The 14,818-nt window shown below is 41.3% G+C and overlaps 1 protein-coding gene across 1 annotated transcript; it reads left to right on the top strand.

The window, feature by feature from the left end:
* Positions 1-6,451: 6,451 nt before the first annotated feature.
* On the top strand, positions 6,452-8,687 carry LOC109432494 (ejaculatory bulb-specific protein 3). Its single transcript, XM_019708826.3, has 2 exons — positions 6,452-6,962; positions 7,028-8,687. The coding sequence occupies exon 2, from the start codon at positions 7,041-7,043 to the stop codon at positions 7,422-7,424; it is 384 nt and encodes a 127-aa protein (XP_019564371.2). The 5' UTR covers positions 6,452-6,962; positions 7,028-7,040; the 3' UTR covers positions 7,425-8,687.
* Positions 8,688-14,818: the final 6,131 nt, after the last annotated feature.

A 14,818-nucleotide genomic window follows, 5' to 3' on the forward strand; every position in this document is an offset into this window, starting at 1 on the left:
TGTCGCATTTTTTTATGGGTCATACTGTATAATATGGGATGAAATTAACCTTAAAATGGCTTTTTGCCATTTGTATGGAAAAATAGGAGAAAATTAAAAAAAAAATCGAAAAACCCAAGATGAAATCTTCGAATGAGTGTAATCAGTTTTGTACCTTTTGATTCCGCCCTATCTGGGGCCCTATATAGGGTGGAATTAAAAGATACGAAACTGATTACTTTCATTCGAAGAGGGTATTCTGCTTAGAGGGTTCGAAAAGTCGGTACAAAGACCAAGATGAAATATTTTAAACCGCACAGATTCTGAAACTAGAGTTCCAAACCTACGATCCTATGGAACAACATTTGATGTACATTCGATAATACTTTCCTTTGGACATAGCGTGTAGCAATCGCTCTGATTCCGTCGATTAGGCGTCGCAAAGTGCCTTAGTGGAACAACATACTTTTCTCTCCCAGCGGTATAACACTACAGTCCTGGACGTTACACAGCATCTCATTAAGACTATGCATGGTTCTATGGTTGTACAGGTATACCTCGCAAAGGCTGTCGATCCCTTACCAGTCGAAGACGTAAGTTCGGTGGTAGTAGTTTGAATATCTCACATTTTCGCGTGCAATGCCCGGCCTTAGACCATAACGCCCATAACTTATCGTCGCCAGATTAACCTTTCAGGACGCGCACCATCAAGCAGCTCAAACTGCACCGCGCTCGCGCTGAATGCGACGAGCGAGGTTTTTTGGTAGTGTTGTACTTTTTACAACGGCGCGCATCCTGAAGGGTTAGGCGTCTTTTGCCTTAGTAGTAACATTAGGACGCATCTTACTGTGCAAGTGCACATACCCTTTTGACTTTGTAGACGATTTCTCCTCTACTGGTTTCGACGAGGGCTCAGACGACGCACCAGGACAGTGTTACGAGTTACGATAGACGGGAACATGTACCTTCGAAGTGGTGAAGGAATCCGTTCACCTCGATTCTTTGCTATAGACTGACAACAACGTGAGCCGTGAAATACGGAAACGCATCAATAGGGGAAGTCATGCCTACTATCCCAACTAACAATCTTGATTCTATTTGGTTTTATTTGTTTTTATGATAGCTTTATCGCATCTTTATCGCTTTATCTGCGGCTTTATCACATCATTGCATAGTCTAATTAATATTATCCTGACTTCTTCTGAGCACAACTATACTTCATCAATATGTGGTTTTAATCTCCAAGAATACTTGCGAATCAGTATTTAAATCACTAACACAATAAGAACTATTGACCTCAATGTCAGTTTTAAGAGGCTCTCGTAGTTATCTTCAATTTTTAATCACTCTTGAGCAAGAGTAATTGAGGGGGTTAGAAGCAAAGGGGTGTAAGTGACAAAAACCCTCTTTCGAGTAAATGAGGTTTAAAGTTTTTCACCAATTTTTCTTCCCATACAAAATGCATGGAGTTTCAAAATCGACCCAATTTTCTACGATTTATTGTAATTTTTCTAATCATCGTAAAAATAATCTTAAAAAAGTTCCTGAAAGCTTGAAACCTTGAAACCTGAATTTTTTGATATGCTCAACCCAAAATCGACAAAATGGTCACTTACACCCCTTTGATTCTGGGCCCCTCAACTGTTCTCGAGTGAGAACAGTTTGGTAAAAGAAAGAAAAACTTCAGCGCCAGATTCCGATTTTCGTCGATCCACTATCGCATCGGTCCCGAAACCCGACTCTGAAGCGGCGCATCGCCAAATTCTTTCAGTTTCAGCATACAAAACGTGGTAGGTCTGATCATTGGACGTCAATTCCCGTGCAATCGGTAAATTCATCGGATTGCAGACACTAATAAACAAGTTTTTTCCCGAGTTAATTTAACTTTTCCTCCAATATAAAAGCTGCAGCAGCAACAGGAGCTGTCAGAAGCAGTCAATTTTATTATCATTTTATGGAGCACTCGAAGAGCTCTACAAGGAGATACCAATTCGCCTAGAGGACAACTTGTGAAGTACAACAGGTTTTAAGAGAATCTTATAATCAGTTCTCCAAGACTATCATAGGACGATGCGAATCATGCGGAGATCGTTGCACAACCGAGCATATAATAAGCAACTGTCCAGCTTTCGAAGATCTCAGGAGGATCCACGACATCACCAACGTGGTCAGGGCGCTTCAAAATGATTAATCATTCGAAAGACAATTGATCAATTTTTTACAAGATGCAAGAATGTAAAGCCTGCGCAGTTTAGAATCGGTACACCATCAACCGGCTGCAGATCAAAAACGGTTTGACCTAGAAAAAAATGTTGTAAGAAGCAAATGAAGATTATTTATTTTATTTTGTAGGAAACATATGAAAAATTCAGTTTTTCAGCTTTCCACCTGCTGAAATTCATGCCATTTTATTCTGCACAAACCAATAATCGCCAACATTTGCAAATTTCTCAGCTTACGGGTTGATATTTCCACTAGAAACAGAATTATATTCACCAAAGATATGCTCAAAACAAGTTACGACATTAAACTCTTGACAAATATGGTTTACAAGACCATAATAGACTTATTGCCTTATTGTCCATTCACGCTATATTCCAAGCATAATTTTACTCAAAGTAATTTTTTATGAAAACATATTTTCTTGGATCGTTTTTTGGATCTACAATTCCCCAATTCAAGTGGCCCAACTTAATTTATATCGAAACCTGGATTATTTTTCGAATTATTAGTAGTTTTCCCTCACAGTAGTCGGAAATTAACAGTCATAACGCTAACTCCTCATTATAAGCCTAAAATTAAATAGTTTTCATGGATGAAACACTTAAACCAAATCTATATATATATATATATATATATATATATATATATATATATATATATATATATATATATAATGAGTTTGAAGTCCCTTTGAGGCAACAAAACTCACAAACAGGTGGATCGATCAGGATGACTCTTGCATGGTTTGATTCGTATTCATGGTGGCTGTGTTTATAAGTAGTAAAAGTTGAGAAAATCAAATAAAAAAGTAGGAAAATTGTGAAATTACTGATTTTTTTTATGATTTGGGAAGAAATTCAACACGATCGAAATAAAACCAATCTAGAGTGCGGTGCTGCAATGACCTTAACAGTTGTCAAACCACCACAACCGGGCAAGACAAAGTTTGCCGGGACAGCTAATAGATTATAAAACTATAGATGCAATTCTATGATCACAGATAAAAAACTGAGTAGATTCTGTTTTATTAAAAAAAAAATCGTTAGATATTTCACGCCATCAAAACACATCCAATGAATATCGTCAGCAATAGTCCATACAGCTTTCGAGCCACGATTATTTATATTGTTCTGCATCAAATCATTGGTTTCTTGTATACTAATACTATTCGTATAGTATCCTTCCCGTATGCGTATTTGTCGAACTAAAGTTTATGCGAAAACAACTTTTTTGACCTTAAATATCTATGCAAGCCTTTAATTTTCCATAAGGCTTACCATAGCTATATTGGAAATTTTAAAACACTTATGGAATATTTTACCTCCCTTAATCAACAATCATAATACCAACAACTATTCTATACTGCGTAATTGGTGGGTTAGGTAATTATATATTCCTCCACAAATCTTGAATTTGACAATGATTGGTTTTTGCTCAATGTGTGCAGAAAAAACTGGCACTATTTTCGAATTCAGATGTACTATAAAATATAAAAACAGAAAATTTTATATTTTTCCTAGAATCTACAATAGATAAGCTTCGATTGCTTCTTACAATACTTTTTTCCAAGTGACACCGTTTTTGAGCGGCAGCCGGTTGAAAGTGTACCGATTCTAAAGTGCGCAGGCTTTATGACAGTATTTTAACTATCTTGGGCAATCTCGGGTCGACTGTTCCAGTGCCGTAAGCCCTATCTTCAAACCTCCCAGCAGAGACACTATTCCTTTTTACCTCGTCGGGGTTTCCTGGCTTGCAAAGGGTGGCTTTGAGTCACCTAGAGGTGGTCAGGCAATGCTTTGTTCGAAAACACATCCCCACGCGAAACACTCAAAACTCCTGGGCAGCCTGAGAATTTTATTCTGGTGTCCTAAGTCCCATCCCAAACCACCCTAACTTTCTTTTTGCCTCGTCGGAGCATCCTGGCCTTCAATGCGCGATTGGATGCCACCCGTTGGTTGATCCGGCTCTGCCTCGTTCGAAAAAATCACTCCCACTTGCAACTTACCGATCAATCTATATATATAAAAATGTAGTGGCATACGTGGGACCGCGCATAACTTGCAAACGGAGGTCCCGATTTGGGTCGTCTTTGTTTTGTTCTGTTAGTTTTCTCCCAAGGTAGGTTTATGAAGCATAAAACATGGACAAATTGAGAGGTTTTGAAAATCGATTCTTCATACATTTTGAACGGGGACTTGGGCTTGGCTAAAGACTTGAAAAGTCAAAAAACGCAGTAGGCAAGACAAAGTTTGTCGGATACAGCTAGTAATGCTATAAAATTGGAATACGAGATGGAAAATGCTCTGGAAACCCCCGCTAGTAATTAACTGACAGTTTATCTTTTGTAAAGACGGCTCGTACCAGAAACTAGATGTAAGAAGAATTAAGTAAGCTTATATTCTTCGATTCCGTTATAAACCTTGTAGTCTGCTGACGCCCTTAAGGCATCTCCAGGTTTTTCCTATTCATTTGGAGATGAACCAGCCTCGGGCTGAAAATCTGCCTAATAAAGCTAATAATAATAATAATAATAACTATCATAGAATGGGCTTCTTTCATCTTATGGCGGGTTTATGGTTGTGTTGACGCAGTTATGCAGAGTAATTCGGTTTATGTGTGGTTTTAAAGAATAGGTGTTGAAGAGTTCTTCAAAAGCAATATAAAATTAATTTTGTTACTTGGGATGGGCTTCAGAAGAAACTGCGGTCTAAAAATAATCAGGATTCTTATGATGCAGGTGGTTCTCTACGAATATGAGACTTGGAGCCATGCTCGAGGAAGACTTGCAAGCACTTGGAATGTTCGGGCGACGAATGCTAAGGACAATCTTTTTGCGGCATGCAGGAGAACGGTGTGCAGCTGTGAAGCGCTCTACGATGAATCCAGCAGCAGCCAGAAGGTTGGCAAAATCGAAAGTATACGGTGGACAGGGTGTTACCAAGAACGTAACCCTTGCAAGTTGGTGTTCGCTATTGATCCGGTTGGCATAAGAAGACGTTGATCGCAGAAAGCACTAATGGTGGACCAGGTGAAGCGTGAGAGGGGCCCATATAGCCACAACTGCAAAGGCGTAGGTATTCAGCATGCCCATGCTGAGGGTGATGAGTTCGATTCACGGTCGGTGCAGGAACTTTTTGTAATGGAAATTTCATTGCCTTCTTTGAGCATAGAGTATCTTCGTGCCCGCCAAACGGCGAAATGGCCATTGATATAGGAAGCTCTCAGGTAATAACTGTGGAACTGTTCTTAGAACACTATCCTGGTAAGCAGACTTTGTGTCAGTGGTAACGTTACACTAAGAAGAAAAATAAGTGGAGCGTGATTTGGGCGTAACCGAAGACAAGGCGTGGCAGCCGTAAACCGAGAATTGTCACTACTTTTGTTTGTTGATTGTTGATTATGCATTGCCCTAATTGTAATGTAGTGCAAATAAATTTAAATGGCACAATCAGAGAAACCGAAATGTGTAATTTTCTAAAAAGTAAGATATATTTCAACTGAAAATGAAATGAGTAAGGGTTCATCCCCAATTATTGCACACTTCATGTTTTCTTATGACATAGCGAGTTTTTAAGTCGTGCAACAATTGGCGATTTACTCTACTTTGCTTTCAAAAAGAATTGAAATGGAACCCGAAATATTCAGTTAAAGATTTTAAAAGCTACTGATTTGTCGTAAATCCACAATCACGAATTGCCTCAGAAAGCTGCCAAGTCATCAATGTTATTCTAACGATATCCACGAAGTCATTTTTCTTCCCAGTCTTCCCAGTCATGCAAAAACAAGGAATACCTAGTTTGTAAACATCTCCAACGTGATTTATTTGCCGGCTATCGAGTGTTCCTGATTGGCTTGTCTTATTCAAGGTCATTGCGATGGTTGACGCGGCGTATGAAGCATATGTGAGGGCGGTAAAGAAGATAGGTACACCAAGATTTGGTAACAAAGCAGAGCAGGTTGATGGAAGCAATCCTGAATTATGATCGAACTCTGTGTCATGACGTTGGTTTCGGCGTCGAATTCAATTATGAGAACGAATTATGTGTAAAGGAGGGACTTGCAAAATCTGCTTAAATCTGACAAATTGATTGAATGATGGCTTTTGTTGCTCGATCAGACGATGGATGGACAAACGAACACTCACCATTATAGAGCCGTTATGCAATCCAGAATATCCGCACCAAAATCGAAGGACAAATATCAGTCAAACCAGAGTTGACCAGACCATACCATGTACATGGCGACCGGTTGAAGGCAGTGTGTAATTTTGCCAAATTTGCCCGAAGATGTCAAGTCTGATGGTGTTGAAACCGAGGCAATTGAACAGCTGATTTGCGTTGACCCGTACTGATCGTTTCGGAGAGCCACCATCAAATAACAATCGGTTTCCCACCAGCTGGTAGTTTAGTCTGCTGGATGGACAGCTTACCGGACAATGGCGAGCAAACTGACGGAGCGTGAGTTGGAAGCATTCGGTACCTACATGCACGCACCCGACGCCGCGCCGCCGACCAGCTGGAATGTTGCTGGAAGCACGCTTTGTAGTGCCCCTAGGTATAGAACTAGCGCGTCGAGGTAAAAAGTTAACCTTTTTTCAAACGCGCGTGAAATCCTTGGTTAACGGGTGAATCTTGCTTGGGGTTCGTATACGACGTTATTGTAATGATAACTAATAATTAGTATAAAAGTGCTAGAAGATGTTTCGGGAAGGCATAGTTCTGTAGTGCATCTGCATCAGTGAAGCATCAGTGCAATACTTGGTTAGTCGTTTTTCGCCCCTTTCAGAGTGATTATCTTTAACTGAAATATCTTGATTTTTGGACAGAATTCGTTTCAAAATGAAGATCTTCATCGTGGCAGTTTTGGCTCTGTTTGCCCTGGTTTCGGCTCAGGAAGAGCAGTACACCACCAAGTACGACAATATCGACGTCGAAGAAATCCTGAAATCAGACCGTCTGTTCAACAATTACTACAAGTGTCTGATGGATGAGGGCCCCTGCACTCCGGATGGTAACGAACTGAAACGTATCCTGCCGGAAGCTCTGCTGACTAATTGTGCCAAGTGCAGCGAGGCTCAACGGGCTGGTGCCATCAAGGTCATCAACCACATCATCGAAAATCGTCCGGAACAGTGGAAGGCTTTGCAGGCCAAGTACGATCCGGACAACGTCTATATTGAGCAGCTCCGTGCCGAAGCGGAGCAAACCGGGACCACCCCATAGGGGGATTTCCACTCGGATGAAGTGATGAGTCAGTATCAAAATGTTATTGTTGATAATCGTGAAGTTCTTTTTTGAGGATCAGGAAGTGATAAAATAAATAACAACAAAAACGCGCATCTCGTTCTGTTGAATCTGCTTATTCAAATGAAGTCACATTTGTGGCAATTGTTAGATAATATTTGTTGATCTTCATGTCTCAAAAATAAGAAATGCTAATGTGGTTATTGTGCGAATGACGCCAATGTGTTCTCGGTATTTTCTGCATGGTTTCTGAAATGCGTTGTACCAAACATTCAAGCTCAATGTCGAGCCGACCTAGTAGTGATGATGAGTAGTGAGCGCGATCGTCAATGGGTCGGAACGGTTCACATTGGCAGACAAATACAGGCAGACCCGAGCAGAAGTTAATAACAAACAAACAGTGCGAGAGTTTCTCAACAGAACAAACATAAATCGTTTGATCGGTCAAGTGATGTCAAAAATTAACGGTGTTGCTGCAATCCATGTAATTCTGTATTAAGTGGCGCACGGTGTGTTGAAACAGGATTATTATCGCACTTTCATGAACCTAAAATATTTTTTCGTTATAAGTTAGCCTTAGCTGTATATATTAAGATTCTGGAGGTTAAAAAATCTTTCATCGGAGAAAATTAAAATAAATTCGATTTTAGTAGTTTACCACTTTTCCCATATGATGTGGTATTACGCAAATCTGATGAACCTAAACTCCGCTAGAAAAAGTCCCCTTTCTAATAATAAATTTGAAACCATTTAGTGAGAAACGAATGTATAAGTCTTTACAACGAGCTTAAATTTGTTTGGCATTCGTTTCATGTGCCCAGCCCACTACAGTCTGCCGAAAGTCATAAATCATAGAAGTCTACATTTCTACCATTTGTCCGGCACATAGATATTTGAAATGGAGGTAAACAAATACTTCCCATTTGTGCGACTCATACATTTGAGGAAGCGCCATACACCTGTGACTCGTAGCATTTGCAGCACATACTCTTCATGTGCCAATTTGCCTGAAATGGTGGGTATTGGTTGCACATACGTTGCATGCCAAACCATGTAACGATACACCTAAACGACGATCACACGGCCACGAAAGATGCTTCGATTGGAAAATCATTAAACAAATATGGTGACTTAATCACGCGTATTTTTCAACATTCATGTTAACAGTACATTTACTTGTTTTGAGCTAGTTTAGCAGAAATACTGATAGCTCTTCGAATATAATAAGAACTTTCATGTTTACTGTGCTATGATTTTGCTGGGCTCGATGTTTTACTAACAAGTGAAAATTCACCCTATAAATACTTTTGTTTGCATGTAGGACACATGTGGCCGATTTCTCCACCCTGACTTAAGCGTTAAACCAGGTTTAACTATATGGGTAAGCCTGGTTTACCGGTTAATCCGAGGTGAAGATATTAGCCCTTAGAGAATAGCTTTTGATTACTCTTTCGGCACACACCCTTGATACACGTACTTTAAGGTAAGCATATGTAATCACTTTTTTATTGTGAATTCAATCAATGTTTGATTGAAACAGTTATAGATTTGATGATGATGAACCTGGGCATGTTAGCGTAATACATGTACGTAAACAGGATATCGGATTATGTACGAGATACTGAAGATGACCTAACAGTTGAGGTCGAAATACGTAACTATCAAATTATGCAAAATCGTAGTGCATTTAAAAGGAAGAGTCCTTAGCTCTACAGGTCGGACTTGATTATCCGGAGTTGGGTTCTGCAGCTTCCCAAACATACATCTTAGGAACGAAATGTTGTACGAAGTTGAAATTTTGATATTTTATCAAGCCAACTTTGATAAGTAATCAGTTAAAATTTCAACTTTGTACAACATTTCGTTCCTGAGAAATATGTTTGGGAAGCTGCGGAACCCGACTCCGGATAATCGAGTCTGATCTGTTTTTTCTTTTTTACTTAATTTTAGATATGTTCATTCTTGTTGAAATTTAACTAAATCTACAGATAAAATGAAAATTGAAAATGTAGAACAATATTAAGAAGACATGAATGTTCTGGGAATGTCATAAAATATATTAAAAAAAAAACAACAACAACAGTGATGTGTAAAATGAGGCAAGATTGACGCAATTTGAGGTTTTAATACAACTTTCTAAGAACATTTATTAGTTATTTTATGCTTCATTTAGGAATCATTGGATAGATTTTGATTCCTAAATAGTTATAACACATAGAATATGGTTGGAAGGTATCGAGTGTACGGGTGACTTTTTAATTCGTTTTTATCACATTTCTCCCCATACTGAATCTGTTGTCAAACTCACTTTGCAACAATGAAGGGATTTTACTTGGGAAAAAGAAATTTTATTTTATGCAGTCATCACATTAAAATCATTAAACTGCATGAACTTATAAAATAAAACTACAGATAGCCCAGACGAAGGTAGAAAAAAAAACACTGCACGAGACTACCATTATTGAAATTCATCAGATTACTTGCAAATTGATATGTTTCCAATATATTCTAGGACTATACTATAAGATGTCATTCACATTGACATATATTAAGCATGCGTTGCATTCGGTAAATTCTTAATAAAAACATGTGAGTTTTGAAAAAGATTTCAATACAATTTCTATAATTATTCTTGTCCAAATGATTGTTTGATTAAAAAAATGTTATGACATTCAAATGGCTTATCATGACTAGATAATATCATGTTAACCCGCTGTTTCTTCTTACCCCACCCGTTTTAACTTGGCCCGGTGTGCCTTATTTTAAATCAAATGTTGAATAATCATTTTGAATGCATTAACATAATATAACAACGCCAATCTTATGTATTTTGCGTCAACTTTTTGTTGTTTGAGACTCAACAGCCCACTTAACCCTAAGGTATCGTGATTTTAATATTTTGTATGGACAAAAAACCCCAACAGATCAGAGGCAGAACTTTTACAATGACTCATGCGCGCTCAGTATAGTCGACTCATACTTTTTGGCAAATATCCATGTGGATTTGGTTTGACATGCAAAGTATGTGCAACAAATAACCGCCATTTCAGGTGAATTAGCACATGAATGATATGTGCTGCAAATGGTATGAGTCACAGGTATATGGCGCTTCCTCAAATGTATGAGTCGCACAAATGGGAAGTATTTGTTTACCTCCATTTCAAATATCTATGTGCCGGACAAATGGTAGAAATGTAGACTTCTATGATTTATGACATTCGGCAGACTGTAGTGGGCTGGGCACATGAAACGAATGCCAAACAAATTTAAACTCGTTGTAAAGACTTATACATTCGTTTTTCACTAAATGGTTTCAAATTTATTAATAGAAGGGGGACTTTTTCTAGCGGAGTTTAGGTTCATCAGATTTGCGTAATGCCATATCATATGGGAAAAGTGGTAAACCACTAAAATCGAATTTATTTTAATTTTCCCCGATGAAAGATTTTTTAACCTCCAGAATCTTAATATATACAGCTAAGGCTAACTTATAACGAAAAAATATTTTAGGTTCATGAAAGTGCGATAATAATCCTATTTCAACACACCGTGTGGCGTAGCTAGGAATTTAGGGGCCTGGTTTGAAACCAAAATTGTGGGCCCGATGTACGTATTTTACAATGATAAATCTATGCATTTAACTCTGGAATTGTCGCGCTATTGTATTTTGTACAAAACGTTTAAAAAACTCAGCTTTTGTACTCAGCATTAGCGTGGCCAACTGAATGACGGAAGGTTTAATTTTTTTTTCTGTATTCCCTTATGAATTTCTTCGGGGATTCCTGGAGTTACACCAATGAGCGTAAGATGTTTATCTAAGAATTATGTCGATTTTTTTAAACAAATTATTTGGGAATTACACCAAGTCATCCTTTAGGAATTCCTTCATAAATTTATTTACCTTCACTAGGGATCAATGATCTATCAATAATATCTCTGAGAATTCATTTCATCAATAATATCTCTGAGAATTCATTTAGAACAGGGGTTTTCAAAGCTTTTGGCTTACGGTGCAACCGGATCAGTTGCAAACACCAGTTTTGCAGGGTTGTTATCCAGCAATCTTGCAACATGCCCTGCCCACCGTATCCTTCGGGCTTTGGCCACCTTCTGGATGCTGGGTTCGCCGTAAAGTGCAGCGAGCTCGTGGTTCATCCTTCTCCGCCACACACCGTTCTCCTGCACACCGCCGAAGATCGTCCGTAGCACGCGTCGCTCGAAAACTCCGAGTGCTTGCAGGTCCTCCTCGAGCATGGTCCATGTCTCGTGCCCGTAGAGGATTACCGGTCTTATTAGCGTTTTGTACATGGTGCATTTGGTGCGTGGGTGAATCTTTCTCGACCGCAGTTTCTTCTGGAGCCCGTAGTAGGCCCGACTTCCGCTGATGATGCGCCTCCGAATTTCACGGCTCACGTTGTTGTCAGCCGTCGGTAAGGATCCGAGGAAGACGAATTCCTCTACCACCTCGAAAGTATCCCCGTCTATCGTAACATTACTACCCAGACGGATCCGGTCGTGTTCGGTTCCACCTACCAGCATGTACTTTGTTTTTGAGGCATTCACCACCAGTCCGCAAAGGTCGATTTCGCGTTTCAGGCGGGTGTACAGCTCTGCCACCGTTCCAAATGTTCTGGCAATGTCGTTCGCAAAGCACACAAATTGATCGGATTTTGTGAAAATCATTCCCCAGCTGTTGAGCCCGGCTCGTCGCATCACACCTTCCAGAACGATGTTGAAGAGTAGTCATGAGAGTCCATCACCTTGTCGCAGTCCCCGGCGAGATTCGAATGAACTGGATAGTTCACTCGAAACCCCTTACGCAGTTTTGCACACCGTCCATCATTGCTTTAATCAGTTTAGTCAGCTTCACAGGAAATCCGTTTTCGTCCATGATTCTCCTTAGCTCTGCGTGGTCGATACTGTCGTATGCCGCTTTGAAGTCGATGAACAGGTGATGCGTTGGGACCTGGTATTCACGGCATTTCTGGAGGATTTGCCGTACGGTGAAGATCTGGTCCGTTGTCGACCGGCCGTCGATGAAGCCGGCTTGATAACTTCCCACGAACTTTTTTTTTTCAGATGACAGACGACGGAAGATGATCTAGCACTTTGTAGGCAGCATTCAAATTAGTGATCGCCCTGATGTTCTCACATTACAAATGGTTGCCTTTCTTGAGAATGGGGCAGATTACCCCTTCCTTCCAGTCCTCCGGTAGCTGTTCGGTTTACCAGATCCTGACTATCAGCCGATGCAGACAGGTGGCCAACTTTTCTGGGCCCATCTTGATGAGTTCAGCTGCGATACAATATTTACCAGCTGCTTTGCTGGTTTTGAGCTGGTGAATGGCATCCTTAACTTCCCTCAGCGTGGGAGTTGGTTCATTTCCGTCCTCCGCTGCACTGGCGTCGTCGTTTCCTCCGTTGCCGTGGTCTCCCGTGCCTACGTTCTCCACGCCATTCAGGTGCTGATCGAAGTGCTGCTTCCACCTTTTGATCACCTCACGTCCGTCCGTCAAGAAGCCTCCGTCTTCATCCCTGCATATTTTGGCTCGCGGCACGAAGCCGTTGCGGGATGCGTTGAGCTTCTGATAGAACTTCCGTGTTTCTTGGGAACAGCACAGCAGTTCCATTTCTTCACACTCCGCTTCTTCCAGGCGGCGCTTTTTCTCCAGAAAGAGGTGGGTCTGCTGTTTCCGCTTCTGTTTGTAACGTTCCACGTTCTGTCGGGTCCCTTGCTGCAGCATTACCGCCCTCGCTGCGTTCTTCTCATCCAAAACCGTTCTGCACTCTTCGTCGAACCATTCGTTCCGTCGATTCCGTTCCACGTACCCTATGGTGCTCCCGGCTGTTTCGTTGATGGTTGCTTTCACTATACTCCAGCAGTCCTCTAGAGGGGCCTCATCGAGCTCGCCCTTGTTTGGCAACGCGGTCTCGAGATTCTGCGCGTATGCTGAGGCGACATCCGGTTATTTTAGTCGCTCTAGGTTGTACCGTGGCGGTCGCCGGTACCGTACATTGTTGATGATGGAGAGTTTTGGGCGCAGTTTGGAGTCGATGTTGGCGTTACGATAGGTCTTGACGTCGATAATGTCGGAGAAGTGCCGTCCGTCAATCAGAACGTGGTCGATTTGAGATGCCGTCTGCTGTGGTGATCTCCAGGTGTAACGATAAGGGAGGCTGTGTTGGAAAAAGGTGCTACGTATGGCCATATTTTTGGAGGCGGCGAAATCAATGAGTCGTAGGCCGTTTTAGTTTGTCTGCTGGTGGGCGCTGAACTAACCAATCGTCGGTCTGAATTCCTCCTTCTGGCCTATCTGAGCGTTTAAATCTCCTATGATGATCTTGATGTCGCGGCTTGGGCAGCGATCGTATCCGCGTTCGAGCTGCGCGTAGAATGCGTCCTTGTCATCATCAGTGCTTCCGGAGTGTGGGCTTATTTATGCTGAAGTTGGAGATTCGGCCCTTGATCCTCAACCTGCACATTCTTTCGTCGATCGGTCACTAACCGATCACACGCCTCTGCATATCTCCCATCACGATGAAAGCTGTCCCCAGCTCGCGTGTGTTGCCGTAGCTCTGGTAGATGGTATGATTACCTCTAAACATTCGCACCATGGATCCTGTCCAATACACCTCCTGCAGCGCCAGCGCTTCGATACCGAACCCACGGTCCTTCAGTAGATCGGCGAGTATGCGGGTGCTCCCAATGAAGTTGAGAGATCGTCAGTTCCACGTACCAAGTTTCCAATCGCATGTCCTTTTTGTTTGCTGGGGTCGTGCCGTTGGTCTCGGTTCGAGTTATTCTGTTGCTGATTTTCCGTTACAATGTTTTTTTAAGGCTGGCTCGTAGGGCCTGACACCAACCCCCTACTTTCCGGAGAACCATAGTGCACAGTTGAGCTTAGAGTCATTCCCTGGCACTCGGACGTTGATCAGCCGCCCCTAACATGGGGATCAGACGCTGTTGTGAGCCACTCCTCCTGGAGAACAGACGCTCAGGTTTGCCGAAGCAAATGATTAATGTAATGTTTAGATCTCGGTTGGTAGAAGAAATTTAAGGTGTTATGGATTTTACAAATTAAATTGTTATTTTATGACGTTTTGGTAACGGATCCAAGTCAATTTTCGAGCGTTTTGCGTCGAAAAAATTAAAAAGTTACCAATTTGTTTCCAATCTCTCCTCGGGTTCACAACCCGTGCAGCAGCAGCAGCACCAGTAGTGCACAGCGGATGTGTCACGGTACAGTTTGTTTCGCGCAGCCGATCGGCGTGGAATCAAATGAATATTCATATCAATATAGGCGAACACCTTTGCTGCTGCACGGATCGCGGGGAATTACGAACTTTGCGCCGTTGTTGTTGTTGACCCGGCG

Source organism: Aedes albopictus, chromosome 2 (assembly GCF_035046485.1).
Source record: "Aedes albopictus strain Foshan chromosome 2, AalbF5, whole genome shotgun sequence".
In the NCBI taxonomy this organism is placed as follows: Eukaryota; Metazoa; Arthropoda; class Insecta; order Diptera; family Culicidae; genus Aedes; species Aedes albopictus.